The following is a 21,769-nucleotide window of genomic DNA, read 5'->3' as shown; positions in this document are numbered from 1 at the left end:
TTTCAATAGTCTCAAATGTGTGAGGGATTTACAAACGTGATTAGTAGTAATAGCAGCCAGAAACATAACGCCCATCACTAAACCATGGCTGTTTTAATAAAAGCCATATATATAAAATACTTCCTTGTCAAGAACATTTATATCTGTGATCTTATTTTATTTGTAACACCCTGTAAGATAGGCTGTTTTTAGCACATAAGCAAAGCACTAGGTTTATACAGTTCTGTAACCTAAACCGGCCGCATATTCTTCTTGCCAACCCGGCCCAGAGATAGAGAGATTTGCTTCAAGAAGAGGAAACAAACAGCAACTAACATTCATGTGATTACTAACAAAACTAAAAGAAAGGTCTCTTCACAATGATGTGCACAAGATATGCAAAAGGAAAAGTGAAGTTCGGTGTCATTTAAGCTAATCTCTATTCAAACCTCAGAGATAAAACCATTTGAGCAGTAATTTAGGACTGAATTAACTTGTTTTTTCCCTCCCTATCTTTGAAGCTTTCGTTATTTAAGTGTTTCTGCAAGAAGCAAGGTCCTCTTCTATTCAGAAGTAACCTCAGTAGTAACCTCTGCAAGGCTCGGCTTATCCCAGGCTGATAATCAACAAACAGCCAAATACATACCACATCTGACATACAACCTTTTCTCCCAAGACTGTCCCCAAATACTCCATGATAATCAAGTGTTCGTATCACTGAATTCTCTTGCTGTAAAGCCTTCCAGTAGCAAAAACTGAACTCTGCAGGGGCAGGACACCAGCCGAGGAAAAAAGAAATAAGAGAAGAACCGTGGCAGATATTCGTATCAGATAAAAGCTTTGAAAAGACCCTTCAGATAACAAGTTTAGCAGTTAGGCTGAGAAACAAACATTTCATTTTTTTTTTTTTCTTAAGCCAGTAACAATTCACCCTGGATGTAATCAACTAAAATGTGATCAGCATGATAGAGGGAGAAGCCTGTGTTTAGAAAGGCAGTGCTACTCCCAAAGTCAACGTTATTTAAGGTGTCAGCTAATAAAGACCTGGGCTTCCCTGGTAGCTCAGCTGGTAAAGAATCCACCTGCAATGCAGGAGACCCCGGTTCGATTTGTGAGTCGGGAAGGTCCCCTGGAGAAGGGATAGGCTGCCCACTCCAGTATTCTTGGGCTTCTCTGGTGACTCAGCTGGTAAAGAATCTGCCTGCAATGAGGGGGACCTGGGTTCAATCCCTGGTTTGGGAAGATCCCTGGAGAAAGGAACTGCTACCCACTCCAGGATTCTGGCCTGGAAAATTCCAGGACTGTACAGTTGCAAAGACCTGGGTTTTAGTGCATTTCCTTCTGGCTCCCTGGGTAGGAACTTCTTAGTAACTGACACAGCACCAAAAGCATGAGCACCCGTTGCTCCTCGAAGTCTGCATCTTGTGGAATCTTCAGAGGGGTTGACCTCATGTGGGCCAGGTCAGCAGTTCCAGCCGAGGCCCCCCCGACTCTGACTCTTCCAAAGTCTTCAACTCCTCAAGGCCTAACATTTTGCCCAAAAATCTTAACTTAGCCAGCTTATAATCCGTTAATTCAATTACGCTGTTTTCAAGCTATAGTAAATGTCTGTATTCCAACACGCACTGCCAAATAGGCATAATACACTTTCAGCATTCTAAGGTTTAAATTTTTCATTAAAATATTGGTGATAATATCTACACACTGTGGCTTACTGGAACGAAATAAGAGTCATGTCTACACCTGTAAAGCAGAAAAAGAAACGTCTGTGGTGGCATACATTTTAGATAAGCACATATTAGTTAAACTGGAAGATGCAAAGGAAAAGAGATTTATTCACAAGGTGGGCAAGGGGATTCAGCCATCCTACAATTATAATCCAAAAGAGTTAAGAGAAAAACTGAACAGAGAGTAGATTTATGCAAAGGCAACCAGCTGAAGGCTTATCAGTGGAACCACTTTCTTCCTCGGTTTCACTGGAGAATCACCAGTCTTCCAGTCTCATCAGGATTGGGCTGAAAAGTAATAAGAAACGAGGGCAGTTAGAGAAGGAGTGAAAGAGCAATTGAGGAAGGAACAACCTAAAGACAAAACAGTGTGGATTCTGAATCTGGTGCGAGGAGCAAGAATTTGAGATTAGGTTTTCTGCTAGGGCAGTGTCATGATCCTGTCCAGGAAAAAATAACAGCTGCGGTTGTTGTTGTTTGGTCGCTAAGTCGTGTCCAACGCTTTCGCAATCCTGTGAACTGTAGCCCACCAGGCTCCTCTGTTCATGCGATTTCCCAGGCAAGAATACTGGAGTAGATTGCCATTTCCTTCTCCAGAGATCTTCCCAACCCAGGGGTCGAACCCACGTCTCCTGCTTTGGCAGGCGGATTCTTAACCACTTAGCCATGAGGGAAGCCCAGAGCTGTGGAAGGTGGACTTAAATTCTGACTCACAGAGGCTGGGAGAAGGGAAGTCAGTAGGGAGCTTCTGCTAGTAAAGAATGGTCTGGAGAGGATGTTGAGGCTTCCCGAAAATATAGTAGAGAAATAATCAGCCCCATTTTATCCCATTTTGTTTCTGTCCAAGGATGAAAGCTAAGGAAGAGAAAAAGAAGACTCCAAATTTCAAGGCCTTGGAGACCAGGATGACAATGATATCATTCATTGGCAGTCTAGAGACTCTGAGGAAAGTTGAGACCTAGGATGAAAGGTTCAATTTCTGACATGTTAACTTCTAGATTATTGCTAGCCAAGTGGAGATGTGCCACAGACAGTAGGAGAGATGGGGCCTGGGAACCTTTTGTTTTTAGGCAGATTCCTCCCTGCCCCCTCGGGGGACCTCATAACTTAATTCTAACTTGACGTTGCTGTCTAGTGCGGGATGGCTCAAGAGGATTTAGAGTGCCTGCCTACCTTACCACGGGAGACTGCCAAGAGCAAGCTACTTACTCTAGGCATTTTTAAAAGTCCATGTCACTAGAATATCAACTTCAAACACTGAGTAGCATTTAAATATGTATCAGAGCACTTTCATTTCAAGCCTATTTAACATTTCTGAAATATCTAGATCAAAATGTTGGGTCAAATGACTATATTCCAGTAAAACATCTACTAGAAGAAAAAATTTTCCCCACCCCACATCTCTAATAAGATAATCACCCCATTCAAGACACCTGTCAGTCATAATAGATTTTTTCCTTCCTGTTCGTCTTTCTGGAAACCTTACCGTCAAGTTCCTCTTTTGAGTAATAATAAAGGCCACATGTCACTTTTGCTGTGCATGTATATAAATACCTCCATCTCCCTTTCTTCTAACCCTAGTTCAAGGCCAACTGCTCCAAAGCTTTTGAGAACCAGCGCTGGAGGATCTTCAAAGAGAAAGTGCCCATTAACCACAACAGCAGCTGCTGGCTAGAACCTGCAATCTAAATCTCTGAAAAAGAAACTGTGGCTTCTGAAATTTAAACAAGGAGGTGCCACTTGTAATTACAAACATTCCAGTGGGTTCCTTCGTTCATTGATGGCTTCCAAACAAAGGCTTTTTATTCGATTTTGGTGGCGCTCCCCAAACCCTGAATGTAGGCATTCCTTTGTGCTTTTCGGGTGCCCAAGCCAACTCAGAAAAGGGGTACAGGAGGTGGGTTTTACCTGGCCAAGGCTGCTCCAACACCCCCCCTCAAAACATCTCATGTGTAATTAGTTGTTTGGCTGGAAACCAAAAACCCAAATGCTTCAGATTTATAGTCTACATTAAAAACATTGGAGTAAGAAGCTCTTAAAAGACAAACACACACTGCGTACGATAACTAATGAGAATCTACTCATTAGTTAGCACAGGGAACTCTACTTTAATGCTCTGCGGTGATTTAAATGGGAAGGAAATAAAAAAAAAAAAAGAGCAGATATACGTATAGCTGATTCACTTTGCTGTAAAGCAGAAAACAGCACATTATAAAGCAGCAATACTCCAATAAAAAATAATTTTAAAAATTAAGTTAAATAAAGGACACACACACACACACCCTCACATTTCAAGAACCTTGGAAAATGGAACCAACCTGTTTTCCGAGAAACCAAAAAAGTTCCGAAATTAACACCGAAATATTCAAACATTTCTAGCTGAAATTTTTAATTAACATTTTAAATTAATGGACAAATACCGAGAAGTAAAAGCAGTTAACATTTTCTCTTCCTACCATCCAGTACCCCCATTCTACAAAAACAAAGCCCAAATACTTACAGCTCCGAATGGGTTTCCCACACCAAAGAAGGCATTTTGTGATCATTTCAGTTACAGAATACAAGCTGAAATTAGCACTTAGCTAATCCAAAAAAACTTTTTTTTCTTTTAAGCCATATATTCACAAAACGCCAAGGCATTTATACCACGGAGACATTTAAAGAAAAATATACTGAATGAGGGTATCTCACAGCCATCGAACTAAAATAGCCTTTTCTGCAGAAGTCTTCCGATGCAGAGTATTCATTATGAGAAAGTCTAGAAATGGCCAATCTGCCAAGGGTGATTTCCATAGCTTGCCACAGTTGAGGGATTAGCTACAATTACTGCATATTTACACAACCATATTTACACAACAATAAAACTCATCTTATCCGATCCAAACAAAACCTTGCTCAAAATAAACCAAACCACAGGAAAAGGTCTCTTCAGCGCAGGCAGTAATCATGCTCTGGCTTCTCTACTGCCTGCCTCAGCTTCTACCTACTGTATCAAGCCTTCACTCCAGCTTCCTGGGTGCAGCAAGACTAGGGCAAAAATTCCACCAGTGGAGAAAATGTACACTCAGCTAATGATACTATGCTTTCGGGTGTACAGAAAGAGCCGTATCTTAAAGAGATTCGTTCTAAAGTAATTTGTGGAAGAACTGGTAGGATATGCAGGATTTGTTAAAAATTACCTGGGATGTGGAGGAGGTATACAGAAGGTTGATGGACCATGGGTAAATAATTATCAAACCGGATGATTTGCACAGAGGATTAATATGGCATTCGTTCTCCTTTAGTGTACAATTGAAATTTTCCATAATAAAGTAAAAAAATAAAAGAAAATACAATCAAAATAAAAAAGGTCATCTTGCAGCAATAATATAATTTTTGTCTTTAAGAAATTCTCAGCTTTGTCCCAGGCTTAATGCAAAGGACAAGTACCTGGTAAGAAAATCAAAGATGCCTTTTTTGTTCTTAAGGGCTGTTCCTTTATTCTTTAGTTACATGGAACCAGTTCTACTGTTAACATTACTCCTTGAAATGACAAAACTGAAGCTTAAAAGTCTAAAGCTGAAGCTTCTGTGAAGCCTGGTTTTCACACACCTGACTTAGGATCGCAATACAAAGCCAGCGCTCTCCCCTCCGCAGGTGCTTTGAACAACGTTCACGTGGTGGCTGCAGATAAAGTCCACAGGTTTCAAATTCACTTGTCAATACCACAGACAACCTTACCAAAAACTGGTTCTTTCTGCCCAGAGATTACACCTCTGATCCATTAGTTTATTACCGAGAACAACAATTATTCCTGTTGCCTTCAGAATACAAACTCTTCCTACCAACGATACTGGCTAACCCACGATGCAAATCCTTTACTGGACATCCTCGATGGGAGAGACAGTTCACAGGCTGGACATCAGGAGACCAGCTCCTCGTCCAGGAAGCACAGCTAACTGAGCCTCAGTTCAGTGGTCCTTCCTTCTTTGGGCTTTGGCCGCCACACTGCAAAATAATGAGATTTTACCGATGATTTCTAATACCTTTCTCCTTTCCAAAATTCCATGACTGTAAGACTCTTTGTTTCCTCAACAGGTGATATGAACAAAAAGAACCTTGCATTAAAATGTTACAAGTTTCTATTAAATAATTTTAAATATGACTATGAATACTGGGTGAGCTTCTGTGTAAGTGATATATATACACATATGCATGTGGCTATATACATATTTGTGTGAGTACACAAAAACACACACACACACACACACACACAGGCTAACTGATACCGTTAGGTGCTTAAATGGGACTAATTGCTTGCAACTCAAAGCAGCAAATTTTCAATACTGCAACAGATGTCGCTGTGTGATTTCTCCTTTCTGTCCTGGATTTTCTGTTAAAAATGCCCAGCGTGATGGTCAGTACTATCCTGCCCAAGAAAGAGATACAATATTTGAATCCTTTGGATGTATTTCTTATAAAATTTCTTCATATGCTGGTAAATTTCCATTCAAATCATAGCATTGATTAGTTTGGCCCAATTTAAGAGATTCCCCTGCATAAAAATGGGCCTTTTGTTAACACGAAGGCACACACAAAACCATTTTTAAAATGTAAATTCTAAGTGGCCAGTTATGTATCAAAATGTCACATACAGAAAGCAAGAGATTGAGTTTATATTCACAGCAATATTATAAAGTTTTTAAAGCCTGAAAATCACTTAGCAATATAGGCCAAAAAAAAAAAAAAAAAAAAAAAAAACTTATGTTTAAGGCCAAAACATACCAGGTGTGGGCAAAAGGCACCGAAAACTCCAAAAGCACCTTTCATGATCATGAAAATTTTGGATTTTAGTTTTCAAAGCATTTCTTTAAAAATAAATAATAAGGCTAATGCTATAATTGCAAGACCTCTTACCCGTCTGACAGTCACTATCAACCACTTTCTGACACATGTCATAGAAAAGTGGTATCTCTTTCCATTCAACCGATATATCCACCAACAACCATCCATCTCAACAGGTAGCTTCCACTTTCTTCCGCTTAAATTCAAAGCTGGGAGAAAGGATTTCAAAATCTCCCTTTTAGACCCAAGAAACCATTACCTTCGGGGGTTTTAGAGGGAGCCGAGCGAGCTGAGCAGAGCAGTCAGGGAGTCCAGGGAGCCGAGGACCAAGTCGGATAAGAACACGAAGTCAGGAAACCAGAGAGGAAGCGCCAAGGTCCTGCCTTGGCTTCTTCCCCGTCCCACTCCCCTGTCCCAGGAGGGCCATTGGGGAAAACTGGATAAAGCATGTACAACATCCATATGAATAAAGCTCTTTGTTCCGCAGCACTGCCTGCTCTTTTCTTCCCCCCTTTTTCCGTATTTGTTCATTTCAAAAGATTGCTCAATGGGTCTCTTGTTCCACCAAAATGTCCCAGGCAAATAATGCAAGCTTGTCTCGTCACACAAGTCACTAAATGAAGCCTTGTGCGTCCCCAGTGACACAGTGTAAATATAAAGTGGCATTAATGAGGGGTATTTTATCAAAGCCATCACAGACGAGTGTGAGTCCCTCCCGCGGCTATGGGATTTGATGCAGGGAACGGCTACAATAGCAGGGCGGCACTTTTGTAAAGTCCCTAACCCTCGGTACACAAGCCCCAACAGGCTGCGACAGGCAAAAACTCAGCCCCTGGGCTCCCCAGCAGACTACACACCCCCACCCATTGGCCATCCTTTCTACAGCTGAAAAGGGAAATGGAGGGTGACCAACCGGGGGTTCACTGAGGGTCAAAAACAACAGCATGCCAGCAACCCAAACCTAACGGGCATGATTTACACTGAGTGACTTTGATGATCCCATTTTAGCTGCATTCCATTAACATCCATTTCTTCCAAACACCACAGGAAGGAGATTTTCTCCAGGGGATACGTGGGTTCGGTTACAGGGGAAGACAGAACCAGGACCCCACTGCACAACAGCCCTGGACGGCTACCCCAGTGAGGCTGTGAATGAAACAGCCTAATGAAGTTCAAAGGCAATGCCAACAGGTTTCTCTAACCCTGGAGTAGGAACTGGAGACTTCAGAGAAAGCTTAAAGAAAGAAGAGTAAGGAAGAGAAGTCCCTGGGTCCCCACCTGAAATCTAATCTCCAGGTCTAGGACCTGGGGTTAGGCCAAAACCCCTTCTCAAACTGAGCACCAAAATACACATTAAAAGCAAAGAAAAAAGATTTAAAGAAAGTTGTCTCATCCCCTCACTACAAATCAAACCCAATTACTTTCTAATTTGAACACAATCTGATAACCAGGGTACAAACAGGGATGTACACAAGAGCAAGAAGCTGCTTCCATGGTAACTGGCAACAGAATTTTCTTGTAGCTTTGACATGCACGGTTGAGCTCCAGACCGCTCCTTTCCAAGTCAGCATACAGCCCTCGCTGGGGAAGGCAACTTCTTACAGCGAGATACTTAAAAATATAGTACTGCCGCTACTACCCCGAGCCTTCAATGAGCAGGCTGGACAGAGGAGGTATAATCTGATCCCGTTCTGCGGCCAAGCGGCATTGCACGGCTCCCATTTTTAGTCCAAAAGCAATATCCCTGGCCAGCGCTCCCCCCACCCCACCTTTTTTTTTTTTTTTTTTGCAGCCAATACAAGTCTATTGTTGCCTTTATTATGCGCCAGTTACTGAGCCTGTACTCACGCTCACGTTTAAACAGCACTGGCGCTTTTTACAATGCAGCAGCAGAGGGATCTCGTTCAGAACATTTTATTGAACCCATCCAGTTAGAGACATCACCCGAAATGAAGTTGTAACCACAACGGCATCGGCTGAACCCAATTATCTCGTAACTCATAAATTAAGAATTCACAGTGGAAAAACACATAAACAACATCCGGAGACAGTGGCAGGGTCGAAAAAATCCTCAGCTCTGGAACTGAAGCTGCCGCCAGATTTCCACCCCAATGGATCCCCGATAGGTTCCGCAAGCCGAGCTCCCTTGCAGACCTGTCCCGGGAGTGGGGTGAGCAAGCACCCCGGCATTCCCCCAAATCCAGAGCTGGTGCCCCGCAGATCTCCCCATTTCCTACAGTGTGTCTCCTGCGGTGTTTACGTAACTGTGTGTCCTCTGGCGTGTAAACAAAAGGCACAGCCCAAGTGGAGAGGCGCCCCAGGAGCCGCACCGTGGCCCCCAGAGCTGCACCCGCCCTGGTGGGGGTTCCGCAGGTGGGGGCTGAGCTCTCGATGTCCTCCGCCACTTGTTGCTCGCGGGTCCTGCGGCTCCCGAGCTGTGAGGAGGGGCTTTGCAGGCGCCAAGCCCTGCTGCAGCCCCTCCAGCACCTCCCCGCCCCCACGGCCCTGAGCCGGGGAGTCCTGGCTCCCGGCTCCCGGCCCGCGGCGGGCGGCCAGGGGCGCGGGGACGCCGCGCGGCCGCGGAGCGCGGCGGTGGCGGGAAGGGGAGGCAGGGTGCAGCACAGCTCGGCTCTCCGCTGGGGAAGAGCTCCGGCTCCCTTTTGTTAGCAAAAGCAAACACTGCCCTCTTCTTTCCCGACCGCGCCAACGCGCCGCGCACACGGGCAGCCACACAGCGTGCTCCTCGCCGAGTGCTCGGCGTCTTCAGGGAAGGAGCCGGGCGTGCAGAGCCGCCCCTGGGCAAATTCCCAAGACGGCTCCGCACACAGAGGGCGCCGGGAGGCCCGCAGGGTGCCGGACTGGCCGCAGAGGCCGCGAACGCTCCCTCCACCACCCCCGAGCTGCCGAAAATGACAGGCGGGCTGGAAATCCGGTGTCCCTACTCGCAGCGGAGGACGCCGTGGGGCAGGCGGGTTGCGGACTCCCGCTTCTGCCCGCAGAGGCGGAGACAGCAACCGCCCCCACCCCCGCATGGGGCCGGGCCCGGGGAACTTTCCCTGCCTGGAGCCCGGCCAAGGAAGCCCGCAGCCGGGCAGAGGGGGCGGGGGGGCCGCGATCCGGCTGGAGGGAGACACGAGGGGCGAGCGGTTGGGGACAGGGGAGGAAAGGCAAAGCGCGGGGAAAGCGGGAGCGATCAAACCAGATGAGTCGGGATGTCCTGTGGACCAGTGAGGAACCGCTCAGGAGGCGGCCGCTAGTCGGCCGTGGGGAGGTTACGGGGATGGGGAATGGGGGGCCCGCTGGAGAGGTGGGGGCGAATGGGCAGTCCTGGAAGGCGGAAAGACCTGCAAGTTACGGGGACGGCAACGAGTTTGGGAGGGTCCGGCAGGTTTGCGGGGGGTGCCTTCGATCCATCCCCTTCCCCTATACTCTCTAGCCCCCGGGGCCCCTCATTCTCACTGCACTCCGCACCGAGCAGGGGAGGAAAGGTGTGGGTGCAGCCATCCCAAGGGCTCTAATTCGCACCGAGCTGGGCAAGAAAGAGGGTATTTACTGATCCCTTCAACCCTTTCCATCTCAGCCCCTGAGTTTTCTCTCCACACTCCCTTCGATTTAGGAAGTGGGGGAAGGTTGTCATGGAAACGTTTCCCCCCTCCATGGCTACGGCCACTGGAGCGCCTTAAGAGATTTAGGGGGTCAACGGGCCGGTGCCCACACCTACCTGTGGGGATCAGTGCCGCGGCAGAGAGGAGCAACAGCAGAAGCCGAAGCCGGAGCCCGGGAGGCGCCGCCGCCGCCGCCGCCGCCGCCGCCGCCGCACACTGGGGTCCGCTCGGCAGCACAGCACTCGCCATGTCGGGCACCTGCCTCAGACTGGCGGCGGTGGCTTCCTCCGGAGCCCGAGCGGACAGCTAATGAGATGCTAATGACATGCGCTGGAGGCGGAGTCCCGGACGACCAATCACGTCGCCGCGAGCCGAACCCGGCTCTCGGAGGACTCGCCCCCTCCCCCACCCCGCCCCCTGGCGCTGGCGTTCGGCGGCGCGCCCGCGCCACCTAGGGGCGGAGCCAGGGGGAGGGGCGTATGCAAATATGTGTGTGTTAAAATTCGTTTTCGCTTCCCCCGGATCCAGGAAAAAGTGTTCTCCTGGGCCCGTGGCTCGTAAGGGGCTTCAGCTCCGGGGGCGGGGTCTAGCTTCCTGTACACCTTTATTAGGAATGTTTATAGCCGTCGCTCCAGGAGACCGACGACGAAAATCTCCCTGGGAGACTCCCCTGCCCGGTACACCGGGTGCAATCAGCCAGGAAACCAAACGTTGCAAATTTCCGTCACTCACCTTGCACCGAAGGAATAGATCTTTGAGAATCGGGGGCTGTTCGAGAGTAGAGAGTGAGAAGGCAGGTCCCCGGATTGACAAAACAATCTGGGAGAAGTGCATGCGTGCTTTGCACGTCCGGCGGAGCGGGAGAGCCCGCTCAACAACCTAGCGGTAGACTTGGGCATAGTTGGGAGAAAGGAGCCGGAATCCCGCTCTCGGATTTTCGAGTCGGTGTCTTTGCGGTAGATCTCGGGAAAAGTAGATCGAGGAGGGTTGACTTAGGATCCCCCCCAGCTTGCTGAAGGCCTCCTACCTGGCTTTAATATCTATGTCACAGATGTGTATTTACATGATGCACATGTATTATTAGATATTTACGATTACACACACTCAACAGAAAATCTTTTCTGTGTGAAGACTTCGGGGTGGAGGGCGGAGGCATGCGATATGAAGAGAGGGTCTGCCATCGTCCTCCTTCAGGATTCAAGCCCTCTCCCCTTGCCTCCTCTTTGCGCCTACTCGCGCCTCAGACGGCTGGGGACCAACAGGTGTTCTGAGCTTCCCGCGTCTCTGGGAGAAAGAAGCTCTAGGCTGAAGCGACTCGCTTCTCCGGACTCGCTCTCCCTCCCCGAAATTGCCTTTGCTTTCTTCTCAACCAGGCAGCCGGCTCTCTTGTTTGTCTGCTTTTTAATTACTTATTTTCTTCCTCTCTAGAAGATCGTGTGCGCTCTGACCCTCTGTTGCTCAAGCATCAAATTGAAGGACGAGCCATATTAAGTGTAAAGGTTTATAATAATTTAAGTATTCATAGAATGCAGAACAATAAGATGTAGGAAATACAATTTGCATAATAAATATCAATATCACAACAGCTAAAACAAACCATGACAAATTATCTGTGGCTAAATGACCAAGAGATTACTGAATGTAAATTGCTGTCTTGAGCTATAGTCTAGAGGAGCCCTCTGTCCTCATCTTGCTAAAAAAAAAAAAAATAAATAAATAAATGTTACATATCAAAAAGGAAATCAAGATCTGCCAACCCACCAAATGAGTTACACTTAAAAACAGCCTCCTATTATCCATTATGCATAAACTAATTTCAAGACTGCCCTGTCTTCGCAGCCCTGAATATTCTGCTCTGTAATTACAGGCCCTAATACATGAACTGCAGGCAGTCCTCCAGAAGTGGGAAAGCTCCAGCAGGCAAACAGCACTACAGGAGGCTAGAAACCATCACCACATGGTCACTGGGATAATGTCCAGTCAGCAAAGTCCGACCTATTCTTATCAACCCCGGGAGTAAAGTTACCTCGATCAGGCTAAATGCAAAGCAGTGTCCCACCACAATCAGGAGAAAAACACACAATATGTATGCTGAAAGATGTGGCTCAGATGGTTGAGAATCTGCCTGCAATGTAAGAGACCAGGGTTTGATCCCTGGGTGGGGAAGATGACCTGGAGAAGAGAATGGCAACCCACTCCAGAATTCTTGCCTGGGGAATTCCATGGACAGAGGAGCCTGACAGGCTACAGTCCATGGGGTTGCAAAGAGTTGGACACAACTGAGCAACTTAGTTTCAGGTAAACCTAGACCCCTAGTATGAATTTATATTTGCTATTATTATTATTACTACTTTGCATTTATGAAGTTCTAAGTATTTTGCATGTGTAATCTCATTTAATCCTTAGAACAATCCTCATGGCATAGTATTCTCTCCCATCTTGTATTTTTTAAATGAAGAAAGATTAAGTGATTGCCCCAAGGTCAAAGTTTGTAAGGTGCAGGCAAAGCTTATGCAATTAACCACTGTATTATACCGGGCCTCAATAAATATTTGTTAAATGAATGAATAAATTTCACATTACAGAGCATGAATAATAAGCTACATTTTTAACATAAGGTGAAAGTATGCCAGCAACTCAGAAACGTGGTTTTTAAAAAAAGTGAATAAATAACAGGAGCGCATTATACTCCTAAGGAAAAGCATTCCTCATGAGGCTGTAACTCCAAGAGAATCTAGTTAGGCCCCAGCCCTCCCACACGAGGAACACAGTATGGGGACATTGGAAGATGCGGAGTGTTTTCATCTCCCTTCATTCTCTTGGCACATCAAATGAACACCTACGCAGATTTCCAGTTGGCAAAGAACAACACGGGACATTTCTGTAGGAAATGCTAATGCTGTATGACTTACCTCCCCAGAAGAATACAAATAGCTTTAGAAACTTCCACCAGAAAATGCCACCCTTGCCATAAGTTTGAGGAACTTGCACATCCGATTTCCCAGGTCACGGGACATCTTGAGGGCTAGGTCTTCATGGAAAGAACCAGAGCTGAAAATTTAGGATGAAGCTGTTGCAACCCTATCCACTAGCCACACTCCTCTGCCACCCTCAGCTCTTTCACACTGAAGATCTCGCCAAACGATTTAACATATGGAACATGTGAAGAACGTATCAAAATTCCTGCAGCCGCTAAATACAAGTTATGACTACTCTGGCTTTCTCATAGTAAAGCTCGTCATTTTCTGCTTCGTGGACTAGAACTCCTCGCCAGCTACGAGTTCCAACATTTTTCCCCCAGCTACATGAATTTAACCAATTTTGAAAACCAGATGGTGTTTTTGCTATTTATAACTGATAATCAATTGTTTTGTGAATTTAATTTTTTAAGAAAGAGCTGAAATAGTTATCAGAATTACAATCTGGGTGCTGCTTGTATTAGAATAAAATTACCAGAAGCACCAAGAGCCTGGCTTTTTTCTTTTCCATGAGAAAACTTGACAGGGCAAGAGAGAAAGAGACCCTCGATTATTTGCCTTCCCTAAAACAGTGGAGAAACATGGGTAAACATAAATGAAAAATAAACATGAAAGGAAGATTCGTGTTTGTGGGGACACATCAGAGACAATCAATGAGAACTACTGACATCTTGTTTTTTTAAAATGCTAATTATTTGAGTGTCTATGTATTGTTGTTTAGTCTCTGAGTCGTGTACAACTTTTTGAAACTCCATGGACTGCAGCACACCAGGCTTCCCTGTCTTTCACTGTCTCCTGGACTTTGCTCAAACTCATGTGCATTGAGTTGATGATGCCATCCAACCATCTTATCCACTGTCACTGCCTTCTCTTCCTGCCTTCAGTCTTTCCCAGCATCAGGGGTTTTTCCAATGAGTCATTGACTCTTCACAGCAGGTGGCCAAAGTATTGAAGCTTTAGCTTCAGCATCAGTTCTTCCAATGAGTATTCAGGGTTGATTTCCTTTAGGATTGACTGGTTTGATCTTGCTGTCCAGGGGACTCTCAAGAGTCTTCTCTAGCACCATAATTCAAAAGCTTCGATTCTTTGACACTCAGCATTCTTCATGGTCCAACTCTTACATCCATACATGACTACATGAAATCATGTATTAAAACACAAATTATTAGGGAAAAGAAAACAATATTTGGCATCAGCTTTGGCCTTGCTCCAGGATTATTTGAGTACCCATTAAAGTGGTTTAATCGGTTTACAGACTAAATGCTTTTGTACCCCGACCCCCAAATTTATATGTTGAAGCTCTAACCCCACCCTCCAACGTGGTGATATTTTGAGGCGGGGCCTTTGGGAGTTATTTAAGTTTAGATGGGGTCATGAATGTGGAGCACCCCTGATGGAGCTAATGCCCCACAAAAAGACAGCAGGGTGTTTTCTCTCCAACTTGCAGGGCTGAGGGGAAGTCATATGAGTACAGCTGGAAAGCAGCCATCCCAAGCCAGGAAGAGGGCTCTCACCAGAATCCAACCACACTGGCACCCTGATCTCAGACTCCCAATCTCTGGAACTGTGAGGAAATAAATGTCTGTTACTGAAGCCTCTCAGCTTATGGCATTTTGTTATAATAGCCCAAAGCAGCCCAAAATAATCCCTAGGCCTCAGCTTCCATTGTCAAAAGGTGTATTAAAATTATAACAAATGTCAGACTTTTATGGAAAGTCTTCCATAAATTGAATTAGCTGTATGTTAGATATTGGACTCGGAGAAGTCAATGGCACCCCGCTCCAGTACTCTTGCCTGGAAAATCCCATGGACAGAGGAGCCTGGTAGTCCATCACCAGCTCCCGGAGCTTGCTCAAACTCATGTCCATCGAGTCGGTGACGCCATCCAGCCATCTCATCCCCTGTCATCCCCTTCTCCTCCTGCCCCCAATCCTTCCCAGTATCAGGGTCTTTTCCAATAAGTCAACTCTTCACATGAGGTGGCCAAAGTATTAGAGTTTCAGCTTCAGCGTCAGTCCTTCCAATGAACACCCAGGACTGATCTCCTTTAGGATGGACTGGTTGGATGTCCTTGCAGTCCAATGGACTCTCAAGAGTCTTAGCCAACACCACAGTTCAAAAGCATCAATTTTTCGGTGCTCAGATAGATACATATTATTATTATTACTATTATTATTATTTTATCTATGCTGGATCTTTGTTGTGGCATATGGGCTCTTCATTGCAGTGTCATGGGCTTCGTTGCCCCACAGCATGTGGGATCTTAGTTTCCTTATCAGGGATGGAACCGACATCCCCTGTGTTGGAAAGCAGATTCTTAACCACTAAAGCAGCAGATTAGTCCCCTAGCTCCAAATTTTTAAGTGAGTAGTTAAACACTTCAGCTACAAGCTTACTCTTCTAGAATCATAAAGTTGACAGTAAACCCTTGAATATCAAGAGTTGAATATCAGTGTGAAGGAAAGGGAGGTACCAAAGTAGGTTGCAGAAACTACTATGCATACACTAAGTCAAGAAGCAGCCCCAATGGCCATGGAAGGGTAATTTGTCATAGAGATTCATGTCATAGTTTGTTCCATCATATCTAGGAATATGTACAGGTAAACATGGCTGATCCAAATTTATATTCAGTAAAAGAGAAAAAACATATAGCACACCTCAGTGGAACAGTCACTGTTAAGTCATGGAAATACAAAGATGAATGAGAAACTACTGTCAAGGAACTTAAGAGTATAGTTGGGGAGACAGATGAACAGCACAATTTTTATATATGACAAGTGTTTTTATCGTATGTGCACAGAACTATGTGAACCATAACTGTACCCAAGAGGCAAGTGTGAATGTCTGTGTATCAGGGGAAAATTCACACAGGAAAATGTTCATAAGCTGAGTGTTGGACATTGAAAACGACACCACAGGGTAGACAAGGATAGAGGGAGAAGATGTGACTAGGGAGGTCATTTACAAGGCCCCAAATCTTAGGAAAATATGGATCTCTTAGGAAAGTTTAGGATCATAGGTTGCCAGAGGACAGGTGCCAAGAGAAGAAGCTGAGGAAAATATACAGGGACCAGGGAATGTCTTGACTGATATGCTAAGAAGTTTTAACTGTTGATGATAGGTAATGGGAACCCATTGAATGAAGAGAGTTTCATGGTCAGATTTATATTCTGGAAGAATTATGCTAGTGGTATGTGTTATTCACTCAGTTGTGTCCGACTATTTGCGACCCCATGGACTGTAGCCCACCAGGCTCCTCTGTCCATGGAATTCTCCAGGCGAGAATACTGGAGTGGATAGCCATTCCCTTCTCCAGGGGATTCTCCTGACCCAGGATCAAACCCGAGTCTCCTGCACTGAAGGCAAATTCTTTACCAACTGAGCCACCAGGGAAACCCATGCTAGTGGTATCATGGGTTTGTTTGTTTGTTTGTTTTAAGCCTTAAAATGAAGCTTGGATTTGTATTTTCAGCATTTTAGTAAATATTGGTACTCAAGACAAGTACAAGGATATGGAACAAGTCCATTTGATCGCTTCTTCTTTGTTTAGGGGATGGGCAGTAGAAAGAAGATGATGATTTCACTTTGGGGCAAATTGGCTTCAAGGAGTCTTTGAAATATTTAGCTAGGCAGTAAGTCTGAAATGCTGGTTTAGAACTCAGAAAAGTGACTGAGCTGGGAGTCAAGGACATGTAGGCAGAAGCTGAGCCATGGACTTGAGTAGAGGGTGGAGAGAAGGGGAAGAGGAAGTCACCTAGAGAGAATATATCGAAGGACATTTGAAAAATGAGCTAGGTGTACCACTCTGATGAAAACCAGTTATTTAAGAAGTAGATGGAGCTTGAGAAAGAGAAAAGTGGGAATGGGGTAAAAATAAAAAGAGAGCTAAATAAGGAAGAGGCAGTGATTAACCATGTTAATTTCTTGCTACAAACAAGTAAAAAAGTACATTCACAAGATTGATCAAGAGCTGACAGTAGAGATGAAATGCTGAGGTCCAGTATGTGACCAATCTCACATTCCATGTAAACAGTTTGATTCAAGTTTGACAGAAAAAGGAGAGAGAGGTGTGCTAACTTTACTTATCTTGCCAGTAGAACAGGAAGATGTGATTTGCTAGTGATTTTCTAATATGAAGGAAATAGCTTTCGAGTTTTCTCAATTTGACATTCAATTTCATTGATACTGACAAGACAGCCTTAGGTGGGATAGAGGGAGCCTTGCAACTGAAGTAACTCAACTAATTATCACATGTAACTTTAGTTTTTATTTCCAAACTAAAATATGATTGGTCATGATGCTGTAAAAGTTTTTCCCAACACTTTTAAAAGTCACATTACCCTGATATGATATCATAATTGTCAGATCTAGCTTTGCGATAATTTCATAACAGTACAGCATAACTTCCCCGACAGCAGGATTTCAGCAAGATCCATTAAAGACAGATATTGATATCTATAGATTTTCATAAAGCTGCAAATATAAAATAGCCATATTATGAATATGAGATTGTATCAGTCATGCTGCTAAAAGATGACAATGGTAATATCACTTTTGTAATGTGAGTTGTAAACAGGACAAGTTCTGAATAGAAATTGTCTTGATCATTTATCTTGCAGTCCCAAACAGGAAAAGGTTTTAGGAAAATGATCTCACAAGCCCATCCTTGGGAGTCTTATGATGGCCCTGTCCAAGTTTTCATGTTTGACCTTCTAATCTCAAATGACATGTAAATCCTTCAACTGCATTTTTAATTGATATTATATTACATTCTTCTTCTTCCTGGTTATCCCTGCCTGACTAGTGGGTTACTTTGAGATTTTGAGTTTTGCACCGAAGTGCCCATGTTTATTCATTCTTCAAACTGTCAAGTTAAACGAAAGAATCATCGGACTTATATCAAACAACCAAACCCACAATTTCCAAAGGACAACACGTAATGTAGCCATGTAGCTTACATTAAAGCTGGTGCCTGCCTACATCCCATGTAACTTTTTGAAACTGTAGGGGCTTGTCCAAAGGGTTCCAGAAGGAGAAGACTCATCTTACTCTTTTGCAGATATAAGTAACACTTGTTTTCCTTTTTTATAAGTTATTTCAGCTCTCCAAGGATATCCTTCTATCAGCTAGCAGGAACCCTACGTGGTGCTTTGAATATTGTCTTTTACCTATCCCCAGAGTGAAGAACTGAAGTTTGGTTTGTTTAAAGACCATGTTTTGAAGAAAAGCAAGGCTTAATTTCAGTCTTTCATGTTTGTTGACAACATTGTCACTTCCTAAGCTATTTCTCTAAGACTTTCGTTACAGTACTAATATCTCTCTATATATTTTATTTATGTGGCTTGGTCTGTGATGAATAACACATTTATGCAAAAATCTCAATATATCTACAAGATGCCAATAGGCAGAACAGGCATACTCTCATATGCTGCAGTTAATAAAATGCAGTAAAAAGCATATAGTTTCAGAGGCAATTAGTACAGTTCATGACTTCAATTACCAAAAAAAAAAAAAAGAAGTCTTCATGATTTCTAATAATTGTTATTTATCTTTCATCTAAAGTGTTCCTCTTGTCTGTGTCAGCTTTGGCCCAGAAATAGCATTGCCACTGGGAAAAGCATAGAGCTGCCACTTACCACACTAGGATAAAAAAGAGAAATTGAGAATCAGGACCCTAGAAACTCCTGCAGTCTGCCCTTGGTATTCACAGATTCCAAGGGTTGCAGATTCAACCAAATTTGGATAAAAAATATTCAGGGAAAAAAAATTCCACAAAGCTCCAAAAAACAAAACCTGAATTTGTCATGTGCCAGTAACAATTTACATAGTATTCACATTTTATTAGGTATTATAAGGAATCTAACAGTGATTTTGCTGGCAGAATCCCATGGACAGAGGAGCCTGGCAGGCCACAGTCCATAGGGTCTCAAAGAATCAGACAGGACTAAGCATACACATGTACACAGAAGTGATTTAAAGTAGGCAGGAGATTATATGCAAATACTACGCTGTTTCATATAAAGGATCTTGGTACCTAGCTGGGTCCTGGAACCAGTCCCCCATGGATCCCGAGGGATAACTATACTTCTCTTAGAGAGCTACTCCAAGAGAAAGTCAATTACCAGCCTTCTCAGTTCATACTGCTGGCCTGAGGACTATGTTTTGCTTGCTAATGCAAAGGAAGAAAAAAATCTCATGAAGTCAATTCAAACTGAGGAAAGGTTAGCAATTCCAGGTTGATAAGGTCTTTGACATATTAGTCTCCTAAAGATGCACTTTGTAAAGCAAGATCATCTTAATATCAGATACCACCAACCCCCTCCATCTGACTCCATTCCTGTTTTGAGAGTGAAAGAAGCCCAAAGGGCAGGTCCTCAGTCAGTCACTTGTCCAGCCTTCCATCTCCATCTCCAAGCAGTGCCTGTGGGATTTTTCCTTCTTCTAAAGGATCTTCCAGGGAGGCTGAAATCACAGAGAACCTAGAAGTCTCATAATTAATGTTTAAATTGTTCTGTCCCCTCTTCTCAAACTTACAAGGCATCCATCACACTTGTATTCAGCATCACAGTGTTATGCTGGTAAATTACATATGTTCAGCGTCTACTGCAAATAGAATTTCTGATTTACAATTTACAAAATTGTGTCTTCCACCCTCTGGGTTTGCACTGTGGCTCATCCAGGGGCTTTTACTCAATATGTGTTTTGTTATGAAAATGAAAAAGAAAAAAGAAAAAGCCCTCTCCTTCCTTTCCCCCTCCTCCATCATAAGTGCTAATAAAACAAGTCTTTTGATTTAAAAGAAATCCTATTGAGGACCTAAAGGCGTGTCATCATGGAAGCATCACTTCTTCATTATCTGATTCATTTCCCAACTGGCAGTGCTTTACAAAAAGCCATATTCTTTCAAAACCAGTGATACAGAGGTATTTGGAATAAATAAAAGTGCCCCTGTCATGAATCCCTCAGACTGTTAGGGATGGTGACTTTTAATGCCAGTTCCTAGGAACTCAGTCTTTTTATCTTCCTACGTTCAAAATTAATTTGCCAGGCCATACCCTCGCTATAATCGTCTTTAAAATCACTGAAGTTTAGACTTTGCTTTCCATATGGAAACAGAGGGGACAGTATTTCTAGTGTTTCTCCTTTTAAAAAAAACAAAAACAAAAAAAACACAGTATCATTGATTTATTTAGCTTGAATAATTGAGAAAAGAGATCTGTTTCTGCAGAGGGCAAGAGGGCTGCAGCTAAAGCATAAATATCTAGTACACAACTATAGCTCAACTCAATTATCTGGGGCCTGGGGAGACTCCAACCTGCCCATTTCTGTCTATCCGAGGCAGGCTAAAAACCACCCCATATGGAACTGGTTTGCTGAATCAGGTTACAATGGCCAATTCTATATTCTCATCATTTTCAAAAGATTGCACCTCTACTTTTGAAAAGCACTGCAAATAAATAAGATGAAAAAAGAAAAAACCTATTTTCTCCCTTGAAAGACCCAACTAAAGAGAGCTTAGTGTTCTTTTTTTTAATTAATTTTTATTGGGGTATAGTTGCTTTACATTGTTGTGCTATTTTCTCCTGTATAGCAGAATGAATCAGCCATGTGTATACATTTATCCCCTCTTTTATTGTTATTTCCTTTCCATTTAGGTCACCACAGAGCACTGACTAGAGCTCCCTGTGCTCTATAGTAGGTTCTCATTAGTTATCTGTTCTATACACAGCAGTGTGTGTATGCCAACCTCAACCCCCCGGTTCACCCCACTCTTCACTTTTTGCCTTGGTGTCCCTATGTTTGTTCTCTACATCTGTGTCTCTATTTCTGATCTGCAAATAATCTCATCTGTACCATTTTTCTAGATTCCACATATAAGTGATACTATGCCACATTTGTTTTGCTTTTTCTCTTTCTGAATTACTTCATTATTTTGCTCTGAATGACAGTCTGTAGGTCCATCCACATCTCTGCAAATAGCACAGTTTTGTTCCTTTTATGGCCAGTATTCCACTGTATATGTACACATCTTTATCCAAGAGAGCTTAATACTCTTGATCCTAGTATTCCCTCAAAGCTCCCCAGTTCAAAATCACTGAAAGGACACCAGGAGAACAACCCAGAACTCACATTAGAAGGATCGTTACCATAGCCTGCTGCGTGTGTGTGTGTCTGTGTGTGATCAGTTGTTCAGTAGTGTCTCACTCTTTGCCGCACTCTTTGCACTGCACCAGGCTCTTCTGTCCATGGAATTTCCAGGCAAGAATACTGGAATGGGTTGCCATTTCCTACCCCAGGGAATCTTCCCAACCCAGGAATCAAAATCCTGTCTCTTCCATCTCCTGCATTGGCAGGTGGATTCTTTACCACTGCACCACCTGGGAATCCCACCATAGCACCCTAGTCATTACTAAATAGTCTTTTTTGTTTCAGAGTATTTACAGGATGTCTTTTTAGGTCTCCCAGTTGCAATAAAATGCATTTTAGACACTTTTCATTTCAGTTAAACCTTTAACTCTGGAAGGAATTGTAATTTTTCTGAAGGTTAGTTGCTCATTATGTTGACTTTTAAATTTGTTTATTAGGGTGAAAAAGCAGGACAACAGGAGGAAACTGATATTTTAGAACATGATGTGCCAGACTATGTGCTTGTTTG

At 43.8% G+C, this 21,769-nt stretch overlaps 1 protein-coding gene across 6 annotated transcripts in view; it reads right to left on the bottom strand.

Annotated features, from left to right (window-relative positions):
- CADM1 (cell adhesion molecule 1) overlaps positions 1 to 10,417 on the bottom strand; it is a 342,992-nt gene extending 332,575 nt beyond the window's left edge. For all 6 annotated transcript variants that reach the window (XM_020897634.2, XM_020897649.2, XM_020897666.2 and 3 more), the window contains exon 1: positions 10,252 to 10,417. In XM_020897634.2, coding sequence (XP_020753293.2) covers positions 10,252 to 10,384 — 133 coding nt within the window. In that variant the 5' untranslated portion in view covers positions 10,385 to 10,417. The remainder of the gene's footprint in view (positions 1 to 10,251) is intronic.
- Between the last annotated feature and the right edge of the window lie 11,352 nt (positions 10,418 to 21,769).

This window comes from Odocoileus virginianus, chromosome 10, assembly GCF_023699985.2.
Source record: "Odocoileus virginianus isolate 20LAN1187 ecotype Illinois chromosome 10, Ovbor_1.2, whole genome shotgun sequence".
Classification (NCBI taxonomy): domain Eukaryota; kingdom Metazoa; phylum Chordata; class Mammalia; order Artiodactyla; family Cervidae; genus Odocoileus; species Odocoileus virginianus.
The sequence above is the reverse complement of the archived record's forward strand: the minus strand, read 5'-3'. Positions and strand labels throughout refer to the sequence as shown.